Source organism: Carassius carassius, chromosome 7, assembly GCF_963082965.1.
Source record: "Carassius carassius chromosome 7, fCarCar2.1, whole genome shotgun sequence".
Taxonomy (NCBI): Eukaryota; Metazoa; Chordata; class Actinopteri; order Cypriniformes; family Cyprinidae; genus Carassius; species Carassius carassius.
This window is the reverse complement of record NC_081761.1, coordinates 39,064,776-39,088,498: the sequence shown is the minus strand read 5'-3', so window position 1 is coordinate 39,088,498 and position 23,723 is coordinate 39,064,776. Positions and strand designations below refer to the sequence as shown.

The 23,723-nt window shown below is 36.8% G+C and overlaps 1 protein-coding gene across 1 annotated transcript; it reads right to left on the bottom strand.

The window, feature by feature from the left end:
- Positions 1 to 965: 965 nt before the first annotated feature.
- LOC132144186 (NACHT, LRR and PYD domains-containing protein 3-like) lies at positions 966 to 18,748 on the bottom strand. Its single transcript, XM_059554953.1, has 6 exons — positions 18,619 to 18,748; positions 16,533 to 18,401; positions 15,735 to 15,908; positions 15,463 to 15,636; positions 2,242 to 2,288; positions 966 to 1,929 (listed from the first exon to the last, which is right to left on the bottom strand). Exons 1-6 carry the CDS (start codon positions 18,687 to 18,689, stop codon positions 1,400 to 1,402), a joined length of 2,865 nt encoding a protein of 954 aa, XP_059410936.1. The 5' UTR covers positions 18,690 to 18,748; the 3' UTR covers positions 966 to 1,399.
- Between the last annotated feature and the right edge of the window lie 4,975 nt (positions 18,749 to 23,723).

Here is a 23,723-nt window from a genome sequence, read left to right as displayed (position 1 = left end):
ACCAGAAACCAGTAATAACCCTTTTTTGAGGCTTCTAATTGGCTAACACAGCTTTACAGTTAGGATTATATCAGCACATGTTGGTTTGGCATGCTCTTGTCAGCTCTTAAATTTTTGGTGTTTTCATGGAGATGTTTATTGCCTTATTCAAGTGATTTAACACTTTTAGTTTTTCACTAACCACGCATAACTTTTTTTTTCTCAAAAATACAATCATGTACATACATGTTGCTCATATATTATTATAGCCCAGTTTGTGCTGATTACAATGAGACTAGACTTTACCCATTTAGATGTGTATAAGAAAATGAAAAAAGCACAAATGTCAGGGCATGACAAAACTTCTCCAGGCCCCAAAAATACCCTTAGACTCCAGAGGGTTAAATCACTTTTCAGACAAGTATGAATGGTACATTGATGGCATTCGATGGTAATTCTGTGGACAAGATGTTGGTTTTGTTTTTTAAATGAAGAAGGAAAAACCTGTGTATGTGTGGACTGTTTAAACACAGTTAACTAAAAGGTTTAAATTCTCTGAATGGCGTCTCTTCTTTTCCTCCTCTTCTACTATTGTTTCTACCTGATAAATGTGTGCCGTTCATTTTTAACTGCACGAATATGGAAAATGAATCTGTGTGTGTTGTTTTTCCTGATTTACCCGATTATCTGTGTGTCTGACATTTCTCTCACTCTCGACTTGTAGCAGTAAGATGATCCAGACAGAATAGGCCCAGACTATATTGGTGTCAAAAAGAGAGATGACCGTCCTGGTCCACAGACTCACAGAGATCCCCGTCCAGCAGCAGAGACTCCAACAACATCCATTCAGCATTTATTCACACACTAAGTCACTGTATCATCTTTCATAATTAAATAAAAACCTTCATCTGAATCTCTCAGTCTTGAATCTGAACTTTACACGCATAATGTGACAGACACTGCATGTGATTCACCACCTGCAAAGATTTATTGAATTTAATAATTAACACAATAATAGGGTTCACCAGAACAATGCCAAAAAAACATTATAAAACATTATAAATATGCAAAAAAAAGTTAATTAATTTCCATTTAAATAGTCACCCTCCCCCATTATGTAAATGTAATTAAATGAAGATCATGTTTGATCATGTAGTTCTCTATTGCCCACTCACCATAGGTAAGAAACAAGTTATAATTAATGTTTTTTGACTAGAGAAAAAGGTCAGTAGTATTCCCTTTTACCAAAGAAAGTAAGGAAGCTTCAACACTCACAATACACTTGACTCTATCTGACCATCGAGTACGATCTGTAGTCTTAACAAAAGCCCTGGAGCTGGGAAAAGCCTGCCAGATGGCATTTTACAGACTACTATTGCATAGCCATGGTGCTTGGATTGTGCATTTGTTTCTTACATGGCTATGAAATCTGACGCAGAGACACTGAGGAATCATTAACCCTGAATCCAGCGTAGAGGGGTTCAGTGAATGTGGTGTTGTATGTGTGTAAGTGTGTGAGTGTGTGTGTGTCAGAGACACTGTAGAAGGACAGAATGCCAGCTGGCCAATCCAGATACACTCCTATTCTGTTAGATGGGGGTGAAGGGACAGGTATGTCTTTGTTTTTACTATTGTGCCAAGCACTATATCTGTCAGCAATACAAAACATGGACCAGGATTTGTCATTGTATCCAAGCCTACAGTCACTCCCACCTTTCCTGCTGATTCCTTTATACGTCATTCCTATGAAACTCCAGCCGGTCCATTCAGCCTCCCAGTAACAGCGTCCAGTCAGACTCTCTCCACACAGAACCTGCTCATAGTGATTAAATCTGTCTGAATGATCAGGATATGACTGCAGCTCTTTGACATATGTCAACTTCTTGTTGTCCTCAGATAATTTGAGACGAATGTTAGCTGTGTTTGGATCCAGTGTGAGATTACAGGCATCTGAAGAAAAGATTAGAACAACATTAAATATACAACGACATGGCAGGAAAATGAGAAAGTAAAACTGCACAAATGACAAAAAACTTTTGAAAGTACGGGTTTTGCTGGTGAATTTTTACTGCCTACATAAAATTTTGCATTATCTATCCCTTGGCAGCAAAACTGAATGAATGTTGGCAAAATCTCCCTGTAAAAAATGTGGTAACACTTTTACACCCAAATACAAGAAAAACGAAAACTTTGAGATATGATTCACTTCACTACTGGACCTATTAAATATGTATAAGAAGAAGAGTGAGGTACAGGACTTACATTTGTGCAATCCTAGTTTGATCCGAAAATGTTCTCCATGGTCTAAACTAGAGAGAAAAATTAACAAAAAAATAGAACATGTTTGATTAATTTATGTTAAAACATGTTTTAATTTAAAGACTCAGTCCATTAGTTTAAACCTGCAATTATGAAGAGAAATTAGTCTCCATAATAATTCATGCAAAAGACACTATGTTCAGATGCGTAACCAAATTCATAAGCTTGAAACCTAATTCACGTGCATGAAAATCATATATATATATATATATATATATAAAAAAAACTCTTCACGTGCACAAAAAAATGCATAAAATACATTTCACAAATACAACAACTGTTTATAAACTATATACAATTTTTGAATGTTTAAAATTCTGTGAATGTCTAAATCGCATTCATGTGGGTATTGCCTGGATTTGTGTGTGTGTATTTTTGAGACTTTTATGCCAGCGATCTCCTCACATGTACTTTTTAGCATGAGTTTACCACTGACCAGTTGGTGTAGCAATCATTTCAGAAGCGCAGGGGACAGAACATCAGCCCAGATTATTCTATTATATTCTATAGAATAGCTTATTTACATTTACACTCTAAAACAAAGATGGTTCTTTAACATGTAGAACCAGCTCTATTTAGAACCATAGCATCATGAAGAACCCTTTTAATTCTAAAATGGTTCTTTGTGTCAGAGCTTAAGATTCTTTATTCCCGCTTGTGAGGAGTGGGGCGGGGCAGAGAGCCGTGGGAACGGAGCAAGGCCGGTGGAGTGATTGGAAGTCCCATGGAAGAGATTGGTCCCATGGCTCTCGGCCCCGCCCCACTCCTCACACTGCTCTTTTGTTTTTCAAATCTGTAACTGTCAAAGCACTTCATTACTAAGTTTCCGGAGTTCAGTGATTCAACTACAGAACACACTCTCAGCAGGTAAATCATTTCATTCTTAAAATGTAAATATAAAATGTAACTTTAAAATGATATATGGTTTTAAAAACAAGTTCTTTTCTCTTCTTTTTTGATCACATGTAAGTGTGGGCAGCTCTGGCTGAGGACTCTCCTCTTCTCCACCAAGTACTAGAGGCATTGAATTTATAATCCATATTGTTATAATTTTATTAATTCATTTATTACTGTTTACACTCTAAAAAAAAAGGGTCATTAAGGCCCAATCCCAATTCTATTTTATACCCGTTCCCCTTCCCCTACCCCTCCGCCTTCCCCTTGTCCCTTGAAACAGAGTGTCAAGTGGTAGAGGAGAAAATATTCCCCTAAGGATTGGGACACCACTACCATGATGTCACACGTCATCATTCGTCATCTAAATCTTACAATACACACATATACTGGTGTGCATTAGAACCTTTAATTATCGTTCTGTATTAATGAGCTGCTTACTGACACAAACACACACACATATCGGATATCGCGCAGCTCACACATCCAGGAGAAAATAAACTTGTCAACACTGTCCCACGACTTTTATTAAATACAGTTTAAATAATTAATCGCTACATTATATTTTCCAGCAGAGAGAGGATAAATTCGCTGTTTTTAAGTAAACTCACTCTAAAAAGATGAACGCACAGACGCGAATACACACAACTTCCATTTCTCTCTCTCTCTCTCTCTCTCTCTCTCTCTCTCTCTCTCTCTCTCTCAAATAGGCAATATTTGAGAAAATGGTTAGTAGAAAATCTTCAAAAACTGAGCGACCACATTGGTACATTAACTCTGTAAAATGTTAAGTTGGTTGCAGTGCCATGCACTTAATGCCTCATCTGCGATCATTCTTCAATAAGGTTAGTTAGTTAACATTAGTTAACATATATAAATAACATAAATAATAATGAACAATATTTACACAGCATTTATTAATCTTATTTAATGTTAATTCAGCATTTACTTATACATTATCAAAATCACAAGTTGTATTTGTAAACATTATACTGTGACCTAACATGAACAATGAATCATTCTAATTTTATTAACATTAATAATGATTAATAAATTGGTTAATAAATTGTTCATTGATAATTCATGTTAGTTAATACATTAATGTTAACAAATTACATCTTATTGTAAAATGTTACTATTAATATTTATTCATCATACTGTTGAACTTGACAGTATTTTCTCTTGTTATTTCATAGGAGCTGCAAAGAAGACTGAGAAAACCAGAGTCTTCTGCCCTGCGTTTATCAGTAGCCTTATGTCCGTTGGGTGAAAAAGAAAATCTCAATGAACAAATAAAAAAAAATTATTTGACATATCTTTCCCCCCAAGGTTTCTATAGATATCACAATATATCAATATTGTGAAGTCTTATGGCCACAATAACCGTGATATGAAAAATCTAACATTGTGACAGCCCTAGTCTGAACATAAATGTGTGTTGGCAGTGTGTGTACACAACCACCCTATAATTAAAAAAAAACAATCTCCTTTTTATTTAATCCCCATAAATCATAGGCAGTGCATCAGAACAAGCTATTCTCAGAATTGGTATAAATTGACCACTTTGTACAGGTTCTGTCCACGACTGTTCACAGAAAATGCAGTATTACCATACTGGCCAACAACAACAAAATTAATTCATCAAATAACCATTCAGAGACTTCCTGGTTCATTCTCAAAGTTGTTATTTATGCCAGAGTCTTGCGTTCATCAGTGTCAGATTCCGGTTCATACATATTGGGCTGAACACCACTATTTTCACTGTTAGTCATATTGCTCACCCTGATATTTTACCTTGTTTTTTTTTCCCGCACAAAACCTGCAATTTTCAAAATAGTATAATAAGTGATCTGTTGGGTATTTTACGCTGAAACTTCACACACCTTCTGGACACCTATATTACATAATTGTGAAATTAGATAATATTAGGTCCCCTTTAAAACACATGTAATTTTAATAACAACTGTGTAATGTCACTGTTTTTAAAGTAATTAAACTCACAGCTTTACTGTTAGTAGGGAGAGGCTGTGAAAAATCAGATAACCCCCCCCCCCACACACACACACACACACACACACACAGACAAAATATCCCTAATACATCCCTAATATGTATTATTATTAATATGTACTATTTCAAATCTTCCATTTATGACTAAAATTGTAGAAAAAGTTGTGTCTGCTCAATTGAGCTCCTTCCTGCAAAAAAAATTATCTGTATGAAGAATTTCATGGGGTTTCAGGCCCCACCATAGCACAGAAACTGCACTTGTTAAAATTACAAATGACCTGCTTCTTGCGTCAGATCAAGGCTGCATCTCATTTCTAGTTTTACTTGATCTTAGTGCTGCGTTCGACACCATAGATCATGACATACTCATAGATCGATTACAAACCTATACAGGTATTCAAGGGCAGGCTCTAAGATGGTTTAGATCCTACCGGTCCGATCGCTACCATTTTGTTTATTTAAATGGGGAGTCATCTTATTTATCACCAGTAAAATATGGAGTGCCACAAGGATCCGTCCTAGGTCCCCTTCTATTTTCAATATAAATGTTGCCCCTTGGTAATATTATTAGAAAATACGGGATTAGTTTCCACTGTTATGCTGATGATACTCAGCTATATATCTCAACGAGACCAGATGAAACTTCTAAATTATCTGAGCTAACAGAGTGTGTTAAAAATGTAAAAGATTGGATGACCAATAATTTTCTCTTATTAAATTCGGATAAGACAGAGATATTAATTTTTGGACCAAAAAACAGTACACAGAAGATTACAATTTGCAACTAGACGGATGTAGTGTTACTTCCTTTACAGTCAAAAATCTGGGTGTTATATTAGACAGCAACTTGTCTTTTGAAAATCATATTTCCCATGTTACAAAAATTAATGCATTCTTCCATCTTAGAAACATTGCCAAGCTACGAAACATGTTACCTGTTTCTGATGCAGAAAAGCTAATTCATGCATTCATGACCTCTAGACTGGACTATTGTAATGCACTTCTAGGTGGTTGTCCTGCATCTTCAATAAACAAGCTACAGGTAGTCCAAAATGCAGCAGCTAGAGTCCTTACCAGGTCAAGAAAATATGATCATATTACCCCAATTTTACAGTCTCTGCACTGGCTACATATTAAGTTCCGTATCAGTTACAAATTATCATTACTTACCTATAAGGCCCTAAATGGTTTAGCTCCTGTGTGCCTAACTAGCCTTATACCACGTTACAATCCATCATGCTCCCTAAGGTCACAAAACGCTGAACTTTTGGTAGTTCCTAGGATAGCAAAGTCCACTAAAGAACGTAGAGCTTTTTCACATTTGGCTCCCAAACTCTGGAATAGCCTTCCTGATAATGTTCGGGGTTCAGACACACTCTCTGTTTAAATCTAGATTAAAAATGCATCTCTTTCACCAAGCATTCGAATAATGCATCTCTTAAATTGTGACTGCAGTTGTATCTGATCAAATGAGCATTCTTATTCTTTAGCTTGGGTTAAAACTAATTAATTTTACTTTGTTGGAACAGCAGCTATGCTAATGGTGTCTCTATTTGTTTTGCCACGGGATTTACATAGGATATACACAAGCTCCAGTCTGGATTCAGAACACCTGAGAAGAGATTATGCTGACCCCTCAGAGGACCCCAGATGATGCTAACCCTGAATCAACAAACAGAACTAACAAATATTGTTACAAGTGTGACTGCATCATATAACAATTGCTGTTAATAATGTTCATCATCTGGCTGACTACGTCTTGTATTAATATTTCTGAAAAATCCTGTCATACGTTTTTCCAGTTTAACCTGTCATACGAACTGACAGTCACCACTTATAAGCTACTACTAAATATTGTAGAAACTTTATTTTCTGTAAAGTTGCTTTGTAACGATTTGTATTGTAAAAAGCGATATATAAATAAACTTTAATTTAATTATATTTGGTGTAATGCAATGTGATTATGTGATTTAAAGTAAAAAAAAAACACCAACATTATATTCCATATAATGCTGTGCTTTAATAATAATGCTTATTATTTCTCCCCTATGCCTTGCCTTCTGAAACACGTTGATTTTTATAAGACTCATCGGTCTGGAAAAGCGAGTTGTGCTCTGATTGGCAAGCTATCTAGTGCATTGAAGAGGTGCAAATGAAGAGGTATCATATCGATCACAAGTGCAGTATGGAGTACCTCAAGGCTCAGTACTAGGGCTGCTACTCTTCATGCTTTACATGTTACCCTTGGGAGATATCATCAGGAAACATGGTGTTAGCTTTCACTGTTATGCTGATAATACTCAGCTCTACATTTCTTCGCGGCCTGGTGAAACACACCAATTTTAAAAACAAATGGAATGCATAGTCGATATAAAAAACTGGATGACGAGTAATTTCTTACTGCTAAATTCTGAAAAAACAGAGGTGTTTATATGTTATAATTATAGGACCGTTTCTAGCATTTGTAAAACTGAATTTTTCCATCTCAAAAATATATCTAAATTACGGCCTATGCTCTCAATGTCAAATGCAGAAATGTTAATCCATACATTTATAACCTCAAGGTTAGATTATTGTAATGCTTTATTGGGTGGATTTTCTGCATGCTTAGTAAACAAACTATGTATGACCATATTAGCCCGGTACTGTCAACACTGTACTGGCTCCCTATCAAACATTGTATAGTTTGTGAAATATTGCTTATTACTTATAAAGCCCTGAATGGTTTAGCCCCTCAGTATTTCAATGAGCTCTTGTTACATTATAATCCTCCACATTATAATCCTCCCCACCACGAGACTCAGTCCAGCTGCTCTGATCATGCATATATCATCATCGGTTCTCTTTTAGCAGTTCAGTCAATGTACTATTAGGAGTAACTGAATAACTCAAGATATTGGTTTATATGTGTAAGAGCGAGTGTAAAGTAGTTTATAAACCGAATGACTTAAGTAATTGTGGATTAGTGCGTACTGGATACGCAAAATGTTTAAAATGATTCAGTTCGATTTGGTGAACTGGTTCGAGGGAGATCCGGTTAAATAGAAAGATTAGTTCGCGATCCAGACCTCACTAGACTAGGGCTGGGTATTGTTCAAAATCTTTCGATCGGGTGCCAATTTCGATACCTCAGTTTCGATACTGGTTCCTAACGATACTTTTTTCGATACCATATGTTATAAAATCCATTTCAACATCAACACAAATACATTAAACACAAAACTCTATTTTTCACCTTAATTAAAACAAATTCTGGTAACACTTCACACTCAGGATAACATTATTAATACAACTGGTTATGCTTTTTGGATAGGGGTGCGCCATTCAGGGGCGGACTGGGACCAAAAAGTTGCCCTGGACTTTCTGGCCCACAGCAGCCCACAACATCATAACGCAAACGCCCCTGTTTTGATGTCATTTATTAATTTAATATTTAAGTAAACAGTTCGGGGATTTTAACCAATAGAGCAACTGATCCTCCATTGAAAAAACAAAACAAAAAAAACAGCAGCTGTTCATTTAGCGACTCCTAGTGAGCGATACATGTAATAACCTAGAACACTGTCTAAGACTTGATGGTTGCTCTGTCAATTCTTCGTCATCAGTTAGGAACCTAGGTGTGCTATTTGATCGCAATCTTTCCTTAGAAAGCCACGTTTCTAGCATTTGTAAAACTGCATTTTTCCATCTCAAAAATATATCTAAATTACGGCCTATGCTCTCAATGTCAAATGCAGAAATGTTAATCCATGCATTTATGACCTCAAGGTTGGATTATTGTAATGCTTTATTGGGTGGTTGTTCTGCACGCTTAGTAAACAAACTACAGCTAGTCCAAAATGCAGCAGCAAGAGTTCTTACTAGAACCAGGAAGTATGACCATATTAGCCCGGTCCTGTCAACACTGCACTGGCTCCCTATCAAACATCGTATAGATTTTAAAATTTTGCTTATTACTTATAAAGCCCTGAATGGTTTAGCACCTCAGTATTTGAATGAGCTCCTTTTACATTATAATCCTCTACGTCCGCTACGTTCTCAAAACTCAGGCAATTTGATAATACCTAGAATATCAAAATCAACTGCGGGCGGCAGATCATTTCCTATTTGGCGCCTAAACTCTGGAATAACCTACCTAACATTGTTCGGGAGGCAGACACACTCTTGCAGTTTAAATCTAGATTAAAGACCCATCTCTTTAACCTGGCATACACATAACATACTAATATGCTTTTAATATCCAAATCCATTAAAGGATTTTTAGGCTGCATTAATTAGGTAAACCGTAACCAGAAACACTTCGCATAACACCCTATGTACTTGCTTCATCATTAGAAGAATGGCATCTACGCTAATATTTGTCTGTTTCTATCTTGTTCCGAGGTCACCATGGCCACCAGATCCAGTCTGTGTCCAGATCAGAGGGTCACTGCAGTCACCCAGATCAAGTACGTATCCAGATATAAATATTGCTGATTCCAGATATAAATATTGCTGATTCAAGCGTTTTAAACAATTCGCGCGCGTTCGGAGCTTGCGCTCACTCATTCAAAGCACTGTGAGCAGCATTTCAGACAATGCGCGTACAAAGAATGAATTCATCTTTTGCATATTGTAAGTTCTGAATGAAAACATACACACACAATTATATCAAAATAATTGTCTCTGCAAGTATTCTCGCAAACACAGTCGGTTATGTTTTAAGTGAACGTATACAGTCGTGGCCAGAAGTTTTGAGAATTACATAAATATTGGAAATTGGAAAAGTTGCTGCTTAAGTTTTTATAATAGCAATTTGCATATACTCCAGAATGTTATGAAGAGTGATCAGATGAATTGCATAGTCCTTCTTTGCCATGAAAATTAACTTAATCCCAAAAAAACCTTTCCACTGCATTTCATTGCTGTCATTAAAGGACCTGCTGAGATCATTTCAGTAATCGTCTTGTTAACTCAGGTGAGAATGTTGACGAGCACAAGGCTGGAGATCATTATGTCAGGCTGATTGGCTTAGAATGGCAGACTTGACATGTTAAAAGGAGGGTGATGCTTGAAATCATTGTTCTTCCATTGTTAACCATGGTGAACTGCAAAGAAACGCGTGCAGCCATCATTGCGTTGCATAAAATGGCTTCACAGGTAAGGATATTGTGGCTACTAAGATTGCACCTAAATCAACAATTTATAGGATCATCAAGAACTTCAAGGAAAGAGGTTCAATTCTTGTAAAGAAGGCTTCAGGGCATCCAAGAAAGTCCAGCAAGCGCCAGGATCGTCTCCTAAAGAGGATTCAGCTGCAGGATCGGAGTGCCACCAGTGCAGAGCTTGCTCAGGAATGGCAGCAAGCAGGTGTGAGCGCATCTGCACGCACAGTGAGGCCAAGACTTCTGGAAGATGGCCTGGTGTCAAGAAGGGCAGCAAAGAAGCCACTTCTCTCCAAAAAAAACATCAGGGACAGATTGATCTTCTGCAGAAAGTATAGTGAATGGACTGCTGAGGACTGGGGCAAAGTCATATTCTCCGATGAAGCCCCTTTCCGCTTGTTGGGGCATCTGGAAAAAGGCTTGTCCGGAGAAGAAAAGGTGAGCGCTACCATCAGTCCTGTGTCATGCCAACAGTAAAGCATCCTGACACCATTCATGTGTGGGGTTGCTTCTCATCCAAGGGAGTGGGCTCACTCACAATTCTGCCCAAAAACACAGCCATGAATAAAGAATGGTACCAAAACACCCTCCAACAGCAACTTCTTCTAACAATCCAACAACAGTTTGGTGAAGAACAATGCATTTTCCAGCACGATGGAGCACCGTGCCATAAGGCAAAAGTGATAACTAAGTGGCTCGGGGACCAGAATGTTAAAAAATTTGGGTCCATGGCCTGGAAACTCCCCAGATCTTAATCCCATTGAGAACTTGTGGTCAATCCTCAAGAGGCGGGTGGACAAACAAAAACCCACTAATTTTGACAAACTCCAAGAAGTGATTATGAAAGAATGGGTTGCTATCAGTCAGGATTTGTCCCAGAAGTTGATTGAGAGCATGCCCAGTCGAATTGCAGAGGTCCTGAAAAAGAAGGGCCAACACTGCAAATACTGACTCTTTGCATAAATGTCATGTAATTGTCGATAAAAGCCTTTGAAACGTATGAAGTGCTTGTAATTATATTTCAGTACATCACAGAAACAACTGAAACAAAGATCTAAAAGCAGTTTAGCAGCAAACTTTTTGAAAACTAATATTTATGTAATTCTCAAAACTTTTGGCCATGACTGTACAGTGGCCTGCTGCTTAGAGAAATTCACTGTACCAGATAAATCTGTCTCTCTCTCTCTCTGCTTTTTAGATGTAGTGAAAGGGGGCGTGTTTCAAGATACCTAATGGAGTAGTCCAAAAGAAACAGGGAGGGAGGGCAAAACACTCATCCAAACAAATGCTTCATTAAATTGGTGGTATTGCCGGCTTTGGTTGCAATACTCTTATCGCATATGTTGCACTTTGCTGACTCGGCATCCACTTTTATAAAGTGTAGCCACACTTTAGACCTCTTTGGCATTGTAAAACGGAAACGATTTGAGAAAAAACAACTACACTTGTGTTGTATGACTGCGAGTATCTTCAGAAATCCTCCCCGTCACGTCACGTGGTGGTGGACAGCCAATCACGGCGAATTTAGGTCCTTACATGCATGTATGCTACAAGCTCACACAGACACAGCCGCTTGGCCAAAAAAACAAAACAAAACAACGCCGCTTGGCTTTTAGAACCGAAATTTGGCACCGAAAGATAAATAATTTTTCGATACTCATAGTATCAAAGTTTTTTGTTTGATACCATAAAGGCATCGAAGTTCGGTACCCAGCCCTACACTAGACTAGACAAAACCAATAAAACCAATTACAAACGAGGTATTTGTTCCATCCAGTTGGGAGATAATTACTGATTATAATGACTTATATGGTCTCTTATGTGTTGCATATCGCACTGTGTAAACATATAACCATGTCTGCATTTGTGATCTGAAAAACAACAAACAAGCCTACTCTACACTGCTCAAACCTCGTGTTTGAATCATCATTGGCAAATTATTTGAATAAATAACATACACGCTGTGAGTCAAAAGCACCAGACTGTCCTTGCAACATTTGAACTGCCCCAGTTTATAGAACCAAGAGCATGTAACGCTTCAAAGAGAAAGGAAAAATTTTAATTGAATCCTATGACCCCTTTAATATCGCTGACAACAGACCATGAAATATGCAGTTGGAAATGGAAAGCTATTTTGAACTCCCAAAACAAACATCAAACAAACTTTTGTTTGAAAAGACATCACACCAGTTCTTTAATTTTGCTTGCGATATAACAAGGCCTTAAAGTTCTAATCTACAGGTACCTCCATACAAACATATTCCCAGGGCTGTTTCTATCCATTTTGATGCCCTAGGCAATTTTTTTTCCAGTTTAACGTATTGAAATTATTTTACGTAGGGGCTGGGATGGCCACCCACTCGCAACTGCTGCTTCTGTCACTTTTTCTCATGACAAGAAGTGAATTTATTCAGTCGCAGACTCGCAGAATGACTGAACAGGAGACGTTTCAGACACGCGCTCCACTTCACTTTATTATCAGGTGTAAGTTAAGCGAGCGCGGACGGTCCTGTGCTCAAAGACGGTGCGCGCTTCCTTTGTGCATATCCTTTCATATCAAACTGCGAAATAAACTATATGCAAGCAGTGTCGTGGTCAGTTAATTCATGGAATTACCAAAAAAGGTGATTAAAGCTGACTTAAACTGTGCATGCATGTAATATATTTTATATATATTATATACAGGATAAATTTATATGCACGTCTAGAAATCAGCCCAGCACTGTCTCACTCATCTAACACATCCTATTTAACTTGTCAGTTCATGTTTATTTGAGCACTTCTGTCAGTGAACGCCGCCTGCGAAACACAAAAATAAATATCAAATAAATAATGCTTATTTAGGCTACAAGAAAGTAGCCTAAATAAGAAAGTTAAATACACCCTAACGGACGCGAGCGACGCAACACGAGAAAATACTGATTATAATCAGTGATGCTACACTGGATGCAGCACAACACGACATGATAAATCCCTGTCCGGTCTGTGAGGTAGGCTACTGACACAGAGTTCAAATGTCCTGTATAGACACTAGACAGACTAAACCTGTCGCAACACGGTTGTTGCGTCTGGTTTACTTTTACGCAACCAAGCAAGCTCAGTAACTCCTCATCTGTCCGCGCTCTCTTTGAAATAGGAATCGTTGCCATATTTCTTGTTACCATCTTTTATTTATCGCTGTCTTGTTTGTATTAGGCCAGTTTGGAGAAAGCCTCACCAAACCTGACAAGCTAGCATTTGCGATCACGAGAACTTTTGTAAACGCTGATGGGTGACATGAATGCACATGACTCCAGATCGGTGAGGTGGTATTTGCTTTCCCAACAAGATCCATCGCCCAACACTAAATTAATTTGTTGAATGTATAAACTGTATTTTCCTGCGCTCAAATCTGCCAATCTAAAGGAAACGCTGTGTTTGAGGTCATTTGTTAATTACCATAGACTTAGAATTTGCAACTATTACAGTTATTACACTTATATACAAAACTTTGTATTATGTTTGTGACGTCACGTGCACTACCGCCGGTGGCAGTAGACAACCGCGGTAGCAACCGACCACCGCAGTGACGCGGTTGTCACGGCAACCATCACAGCCCTACAGTTATGATAAATATTTTGCACATTTTATTAACTACAATACCATTATAGCCACTGGATGCCTGTAAAGCTCTATGTTACAATCCCTAGTTTGTAAGAAATTGTCATTGTCACAACACATGATAGGTAAAAATGTATAGCCTAAATGCACTGTAAGTCGCTTTGGATAAAAGCGTCTGCTAAATGCATAAAGTTATTTTATTTCTTTAATTTAAATGTAATTCATTTTACCCCATTTAGATTTGGATACATGTTTAGATATTATTACTTTGTCTTTATCTTTTTTTCCAATTGTTTTTTCAGTTATTGCATTATTTCAATCAAATATAAAACCCTTTGTTACCTCAAACTACATATAAAAGTGCCTGATCAATGGCATAAAAGTAATCAGAATGCAGCTACTTGTTTCTTTGTTACTCATTGAAGCATGAACGTACCCTTTAAATAACATTACATTCTCCCCTCTATGTGTATGACAGTGCTCCCATTAAGTGCTGTTAAAAGCAAATTTATTGATTCAGCATTTTGACACTTCCGTAAGGATACATTAAATTCGACAAAGCTGTTAAATAAAGGATGTATTGATCTTGTCAATTTGCAAATTTTACTAGACCCATATTTTTTAAATGGCTATTAAAGTTTGTCGTTTGTCACACACCGTGAACACACACCAGGAGCAGTGGGCAGCTATAGATCCAGCACCCGGGGAGCAACTGGGGGTTCAGCGCCTTGATCAAGGGCACTTCAGCCATGGGTATTGAGGGTGGAAGAGAGCACTTTCATTCACTCAAGCCCCAACTACAACTCCTGTCAGTACCGGAGCTCGAACCTGCAACCTTCCGGTTACAAGTCCAAGTATGTAACCATTGGGCCACAGCTGCCCCATAATATTATACAACACGCTGATTCTTTAACAAATCACTGGCACAAAAACACACAAGTTTTGGACCGATTTCACAACATGATTTCTTTACTGCCACAAATACTGCCTAAACAAAATATGTATTTTGTGCACTTTTATAGTACCAATATTTTAGATTGGCCTTTGAACTTTTGAACAAAAAAAAGCCTTACCTTGAAAAAGCACTGACAGAACCCATAATCATATTTCAGGGCCACTCATCACAACCCTGCTAAAATGTAGCACCAGTACATGCGCTTACTGGCACCCCCTCCTGCTGGTGGCGCCCTAGGCAACTGCCTAGCTTGCCTATGCCTAGAAATGGTACCGCATATTCCAATACATACTAAAGCACCTTTTGTGATAAGCCATTTCTGAAGCAGCCAAATAAGTTACACTACTTGTTTTGTTTTTTTTTCCTTATTGACATAGTACTATAGTTCTGTTTTACTGTTATAAATGTAAAACAAAACCCTTTTACAAAAAAATTACTTCCAACTTAAATGTAAGCATAAATGCCAGGTTTAGTAAAATTATTGGAAAGTATTGGTCCTCATTGCATATATAAAAATGTATACAGACAAACAGATAAATGTGTTATAATTGCTCCACATACTTAAGTTGTTCCAGTGAGCAGTTCGGATCCTCCTGTCTGTCACGAAGCAGCTGGACTCCTGATGGTCCTGGGTGATTGTAGCTCAGATCCAGCTCTCTCAAGTGTAAGGGGTTTGAACTCAGAGCTGAAGACAAATAACCACAGCCTTCCTCTGTCACCATACAGCCTGACAACCTACAAGCATACATCAACAGGAGTTGTTAACTAGTTAGTATGGAACCCTATAACTTCAAATAATCATGTATCAAAAGAACTAATTGTGGAAGTCTAACCTCAGTCTCTCCAGCCGACAGTTTGGACTCTTCAATCCATCAGAGAGCAGCTTCACTCCTGAATCCTGCAGGTCATTGTTACTCAGATCCAGCTCTCTCAGGACAGAAATTGAGGATTGAAGAGTTGTTGACACAATTTCACAGTGCTGATCTGAGAGATTACAGCAAGCAAGACTGAAAAGAGTATGCAATTTTCAGACAATGACATTTCTTAACCAGACTCTGCAATTCTGAAAGATGATTTTCCACAATAATAATTTCAATCAAGTTAAGGAGGTAACAAAAAAAATGTGTAAAATAAAATAATGTGTAAATATATATATCACTTTGCACAAAGATGTGGCAAATTCTACTTCCAGTTAAACAGTGGACAACCATTGTTAGAAAGCAGTACTGCCTAGATTAAACCTATTGGTCTACCTAATTGTCTCAGTAGTGAAGTGGTGGCAATGCATGTTTTTCAATTCATAAAAAAGTATGTAACTTATAATATATGGTAGAAAAATGAGCACTTGTTTAAGTGGACAATTAAAAATCTGTTAAGTTTCAGAGACGTTTTGGTTTTCTAAAAATAGTATGTTAAATAAAATTATAATACTACATATTTTTGTATAAATATAAAAAATGGTATCAAGCTAATTTTGCCATATACCTTGTAGTTGAACTAATCTTTCATTTTAACCTAGAAGTTGGTAGGTAGCATAGCAAAATTTGAAGTAGCAGGCCTAATACTGTGAATTACTCTGCAGAAACATTCAGGATTTTTTTATTTTGGTCATACAACTATTTAACACTCACAGGGCTTTTCTGCAGTTGATCACAGCTGGTAACAGTCTTATTCTACCCTCATCTGATGTGTTGTATTTCTGGAGGTCCAGCTCATCCAGCGGCTTCTCTAATATCTGAAGCATGTATGTGATTGTTGAGCATTGAGCAGGAGAGATTTTCCTCTCTGAGTGTTTGTCTGATTTCACAAACTCCTGAATGTCTCTGGACAGAGTCTGATCTTTTACTTCCAGCAGACAGAGGAACAGATTGATGGATCTTTCAGTGGAGAGTTCATGTTCATATTTGATCTTCTCTTTAATATAAAGTGTGATTTCACTGATGCTCTCTGAGCTGTTCTCGGTGTGTGTCAGTAGATCCTGTAAGAGTCTCTGATTGGAGTCAAGTGAGATGCCCAGCAAGAACCGCAGGAACAGATCCAAATGGCCATTCTCACTTTTTAAGGCTGCATCAACTGCACCTTTCAGCAAATGATGTAGTGCAAAAAAGTTAAGACTCTTCGCAATAGTGTGCAGATGAAAGTAGAACACATAGGAAGCAGCGAGAAATTCCTGAACGCTCAGATGAATGAAGCTGTAGACTTTCCTCTGATGAATCACAGATTCCTGCTTAAAGATCTCTGTGCAAATCCCAGAATACACTGAGGCGTCAGTGAGGTCTATACCGCTCTCATTCAGGTCCTCCTTATAGAACATCATATTGCCCTTCATCAGCTGTTTGAAAGCCACTTCAGCAAGTTTCACAATCACTTCTCTGTTGGACGGCAGGAGTTTCTCTGGATCTCTCTCTTCATACTTCTGCTTCCTCATGTTGATCTGAATCAGCAGGAAGTGGATGTACATTTCAGTCAGAGTTTGAGGGATTTCTGCACTCAGATCTTCTTCCAGGAGCTTCTGAAGCACAGTGGATGAGATCCAGCAGAAGACGGGGATGTGGCACATGATGTGGAGGCTTCTTGCTCTTCTGATGTGTGAGATGATTCTGCTGGCTTGATGCTCATCACTGATTCTCTTCCTGAAATATTCCTCCTTCTGAGGCTCATTGAATCCCTGAATTTCTGTCAGACGGTGGATGTATTCGGAGGGGATCTGATTGGCTGCTGCTGGTCTGGAGGTGATCCAGATGAGAGCAGAGGGAAGCAGCTCTCCTTTCATGAGCTTTGACATCAACACAGCCACTGATGAAGTCTCAGTCACATCACAAACTTTCTGAGCATCTGAAAACATCAGTGTGATTCTGCTTTCATCCAGACCATCAAAGATGAACACAACTTTACACTCCTCATAAATCTGTGAGTCCAGATCTTGAAGTTCAGGATGAAAGTCCATTAGAAGTCTGTGAAGACTGTACTGATGATCTCGGATCAAGTTCAGCTCTCGAAATGGAAGCACAAACATGAAATCTACATCCTGATTGGCTTTTCCCTCGGCCCAGTCCAGAATGAACTTCTGCACAGAGACGGTTTTTCCGATTCCAGCGATGCCTTTAGTAAGAACAGTCTTGATCTGCTCTTTCTCCTCAGATCCTGCTTCAGCGGAGGCTTTAAAGATGTCATTGCAGTAGATTGGAGTGTCTTGTGGGAGTTGTGTTCTGGCTGTTTTCTCCATCTGTAAAACCTCATGTTCTTCATTCACTCCTTCTTTCTCTCCCTCTATGATGTAGAGCTGTGTGTAGATGCTGTTCAGGAGGGTTTCATTCTCCTGGAGTTTCATTCCCTCAAAAAAGCTCTCATACTTTTTCTTCATACTGGTTTTGAGCTGGTTTTTGACTCTCTGCAGGTCTCCAGTCTCCACTGTGTGTGTCTGCATGGTGGCTTCAGTTCTTTCTTGTCTGAAGTGGGTCTGATAGTGTGATGCAGAGTATGACATAGATCTGTTCTTGCTGAAAAACAAACAAAACAAAAAGTGCAGAAATAAAGACAATCAATTATTATAAATTACATTAAATTAATTAGAAATATATCTGTTTCTGTATGTGATCTTCATGTTCCATCTCAGTTGCTGCATATTTTGAAGAGTTTTGTTTTTCCATTTAGCTTTTTAAATAGTATTCATCTGAGGTCTACTATAATACATTAGTAATAACGGTTTATACTAACAGAAGATCAGAGGTCACCGGCCCATCACTGAATTCAGGGGGATTCATGATCAGTGATCGCTTACTCTTCATAGACACACTGCTGGGTTCTGTTGACTCTGATATCCGTATCTTTCTCCTGGTGATTCAGTCAAAAAGACAAACAATGGCATTAGAGCACAAGCTATACTGTACAACTGGAATGGACTTTAAATTTATATTTATCAATTTACCAAAAAAATTATTCAAAGGCACCTTCAAAGAAAAAAAGAAAAGATAAAAGCAGCTCATGGAGGCAGTAAAGTTAAAAGTTCCAAAATTGTTTAGAGGAATTTAGGTAAGAACAGGGGGACTAAGAAATAGGGAAAAGTATAGCGAATATTTATTTGTAAAATGTATTTAGATTTAGCTCTTTAACACGACACACAGAAGACTATAAATGCAAACTCTTCTGCTGTATTCAAAATATCAAATTCGGTAAATTCTACCCCGCAGAATTCACTTGATAAAAATGTGTGAGACCAACAGAAAATAAACATGTCAAAGGGAGATATCTTTGCTGGATTTGAAGGACATAAACTTCAAATTGCAGCTTGGTATATTTGCTTATATTTAAATAAGCTATATAGCATGACATTTTATTCTGTTCTTTAGGTTTCTTGAACATTGCCATGGCCTCAGCTATTTAGTGAAGATGGTTCCACTGATGATAATTAGTGATAGCAAAGCCATTCGCTTACAGACTGCAGGCTTCTGGAATGTACTGTAAGTCACTTTGGATAAAAGCATTCAGCAAATGCTAAATTGGCTAGTGTCATTCCTGGAGTCCATGGAAACTGATCTATCATTGAATTCGGTGGGTTGCTCCATGGATGTGTTTCTCTTCACAGACACACTGTTGGGTTCTGCAAATTCTCTCTCTTCTGATAATGCTGACAAATGTTTGTCAGTCTCTTGACTGCAGGACTGTCTCCTTTTTACTGTGCAGCTTGAACTGTAGATTAACAGTTGAGATTACTTTAATTTAGCAGACACTTCTTTTAAAATCCACTTACACATAAGGAATATGGTAATTTAAGGGGATAGTTTACTCAAAAATGAAAATTATGTTTATCTGCTTCCCCCAGAGCATCCAAGATGTAGGTGACTTTGTTTCTTCAGTAGAACACAAATGGAGATTTCTAACAAACCGTTGCAGTCTGTCAGTCATCTAATGGATGTGAATGAGAATCACGGCTAAAACATATCATACAACGAAAACGACGACACACAACGATCGGTATGTGCAAGAAACTGAACAGTATTTATATCTTTTTTACCTCTGATTAATGCAATGTCCAAAATGTTAAAACTTTCCTGAGCACGTCCTCCTGAGTGCGTTCTCAGCAGCAGGCACGTGAGGTGTCTTCTTCTTGCTTTAAGGCAGATCACAGATTTATAAGTGTATTACTGCCACCAATGCACCTATAAATCTGCAATCCACCATAAAGCAAGAAGAAGAAGACTCAAGCGCGGCTGTTCTCAGGAGAGTTCTAACAATTCAGACATTGTGTGAATCAGAGGTAAAAAACTATAGAAACACCCTTCAGTTTCTTGCACAGACCAATGGTCTTGTGTCTATACACAATGCATCGCCACAAGCTGCAGGGTATAATTTGGTTTTGTTTGTGTATGTGTTTTTTTTATTGTATGTTTTAGCCGTGATTCCCATTCACATCCATTATAAGACTGTCAGACTGCAAAGGTTTGTGTTCTCCTGAAAAATGTCACCTACATCTTGGATGCCCTGGGGGTAGAAAGATAAACATAAAATGTATTTTTGGATGAACTATCCCTTTAAGGACAGTAAACCTTTCAAACGACATGAAGTCTGGTTAAACTAACAGTTCACAAGAGTATTTAGACTTCATATAGTTGATCAATATCACAGGAAGAGTGATGTTTTTTTTTTTTAAATCAGCATGGTTACAAATGTGATATTGGTTTTATGCAACAGTTCATTAAAAAATAAGTATAAGACACCATATTGTCTGTTTTTGCTATATTTTGCCAAAAAAAACATTCCAAACACAGCCACAGCACTGTTTTGCATCTATGAGTAACATGATAGTGTTATGCTCCTGAATAAATCAACAAATGTTTTGGTTTAATCATAATGACTCACTCATTAAACCTACTTGTGATTTTAATTTAACATTTAAAGTATTTTTCACTTATCATTTATTATCACTTTTTAAATAATTTCAAATATCATTACTCAACATTTCATGTTTAAAATATCAAAACATTATTCATGCATTTGTAACTGCAGGTTAATTCATTCCATGTCCCTCTGAGCTGAATTAAGATGTGTAAATACATCTAAACGCCACTTCTGCAAAGATAAATTTTCTTGATACTGATTTAATTTGTTTAGTAACAACCTAAATGTATTATTATTATTATTATAATTGACAGAATAAATGTTTAGAATTTGAATCAAAAGATGATGCACTTTTTTTAATGGCTTTATAAAAGGTAAAAATGCTCATAAAAGAAAAAATCTATAGAAACTTATTGGAACAGATTAATTTATATCACTGCTGTGAATTGACCAAATGTATAAAAATAATTATCATTTTTGGATACCCTGTATAAAAAAAATGATAAATTACAGTAATGCCACTTTTTAGAATTTGCTAAGTTTAATAACAATAGCTATGTAAATACTACTAAAACCTTCAAACAGATTGTTTTTAAGTTAAACATGCAAATATGCTATTAAATATTTGAAATATTTACTTAAAATCCTAGGGGGTTCTTCAAGTACATAATTTAGGTCAAAGGGGTTCGGGTGACAAAAAAGTTTGAAAACCCCAGCTTTAGGTGATAAAAATAGCCTTTTATACAGTCCAAAACCTTTACACCTAAAAGTACACCGTAAATCATTTAAAAAAATAAACCACCATGTGTATGTTTGTGTTTTTTTATATATATAATCAACAATTTTATTAATCATTTTGATTAATATTTTTTCTAATTTGTTTATTCTATATAAAATATCCCTATATTGTCCTGGTAATGAAACCACATCAAACTAAATATAATATCAAATATTCCTCATTTAGGTGATGTAACATTAGGGATGTAACTGTTTGAAAATTTCTTATGATTATAGAGACCAAAATTATCAAGGTTATCAGTATTATCATGGTACTGTAAAAATGTGCTGGAGATGTTACAAACCGACACAAATCACTCAAACAAGTTTTATAATTAAAAAAATCAACAAACAACAAATAAAATAAATTTTTGTTTGCATAATTAAAACAATAACATTACCAATGATGTCCAGATTTTAAATATCAACAGTTTAATAGCATGTTGAGATTTTTAATGTAAATAATGTAATATAAAGCTTTGAAAAAGTTTATTTAAAAAAGTTAACCTCACATTTCAGCCTTTAAATAACAGCATTGCTGTTAAGAACAATTCCTTTAGGTCAGCAGTTCTCATTTCCAGTTCTCGCACCCCCCAACTCTTCACATTTCTTATGTCTATCTTTGTTAACACACCTGATTCAGATAATCAGCTCATTAGAAGTGAGCTCCGTGTATGAACTGTGAACTCCCTAAACAAGGGAAATCTTACTCAAAATTCCGAGAGACATGCTGGATATTTAACATCATGACACACTTACGCACACACACATGATCTTAGTAATTTGAATGAGTTTGTTTGGAACAACCAACCAACGGTAACCAAAAACCCCTGAAAAACCCTGCTTTAGGTGATAAAAATACCCTTTTATACAGTACAAAAACCTTTACACCTAAAAGTACACTGTAAAACACCTAAAAAAAAAACGTGTTTGTTTGTGTATGGCACATCATGACAAGCCTGTTTTTTTATATATATAAATCAACAATTTTATCAATCATTTTGATTAATATTTTTTCCAATTTTATTCTATATAAAATATCCCTGTATTGTCCTGGTAATGAAACCGCATCAAGCTCAGAAAAATATAATATCAAATGTTATATATTATTATGGTCCTGTTATATTATCATGGTACTGTTAAAATGTGCTGGAGATGTTAAAAAAGTACAGACACAAATCACTTAAACAACATTACCAATGATGCCAGGATTTTAAATATCAACAGTTTAATAGCATGTTGAGATTTCTAATGTAAATAATGAAATATAAAGCTTTGAAAAAGTTTATTTAAAAAAAAAAAAAATTAACCTCACATTTCAGCCTTTAAATAAAAGATATGTTAAATTTATAATTGCTTAGAATATAATTATATGCATTTTATCTGCTCCTAGATAACTTATCTAAATTTTTTTAATGTGTATAATCCACATAAGCTTGTTTTTCATCAACCGGTCAAAATTTACAGCAGGGCATGCAAATTCGGTCCATTTTTGGCCAGACAGAAGCTGCACACAGACTGAATATAGCTATAATTCTCAGTAAATCCACTCTCTGACAGCAGGTGCCGTTTATGGAAAAGCTGAATTACAGCGGTTTCCCGTAACCTCTGTGGACAAAACAGCATTGCTGTTAAGAACAATTCCTTTAGGTCAGCAGTTCTCATTTCCAGTTCTCGCACCCCCCAGCTCTGCACATTTCTTATGTCTATCTTTGTTAACACACCTGATTCAGATAATCAGCGCATTAGAAGTGAGCTCTGTGCATGAACTGTGAACTCCCTAAACAAGGGAAATCTTAGTCGGGGAGCCAAAGTCTCAAAAGCTCAATAAAATGGGTTGAACCTGACATGGTCTGCCATACTTTTTATTAGTGTTTTTTTCTGCTAACTTTGACCCTAAGAACCAATAATTGGAGGGTCTACTCTGCCGTAAATATCGCGGAAAAAAAATTGTGGCCATTTTAGTCTATGCACCCTTTATTTTTTTATCAGAAAATTTTGAAAAATAATTTACACAGAGCACAGAACACATGTGCTGACAACATCCCCTTGAAAAATAACTCTTAAAACACAATTCTACATGATTTGCCATCAGTTTAATGCAAAAAAGGCGTTTTCTCACTTTTTTTCCAATATTTTAATTTTTACTTCATTGGCAATCAACTATTAATCCAAGTTATGACATCAGTCAATATGTCATTCTTTTC

What these genes read in the sequence shown, in the direction of transcription:
- LOC132144186 (XM_059554953.1), bottom strand. Translation starts at nt 18,689, where the DNA reads ATGAAGAGTAAGCGATCACTGATCATGAATCCCCCTGAATTCAGTGAT. An exon ending in CCGGTGACCTCTGATCTTCT is followed by an intron (nt 18,402 to 18,618) that starts GTTAGTATAAAC and finishes TTTGTTTTTCAG; the next exon opens with CAAGAACAGATCTATGTCAT. An exon ending in CAAACTAGGATTGCACAAAT is followed by an intron (nt 1,930 to 2,241) that starts GTAAGTCCTGTA and finishes TCTTTTCTTCAG; the next exon opens with ATGCCTGTAATCTCACACTG.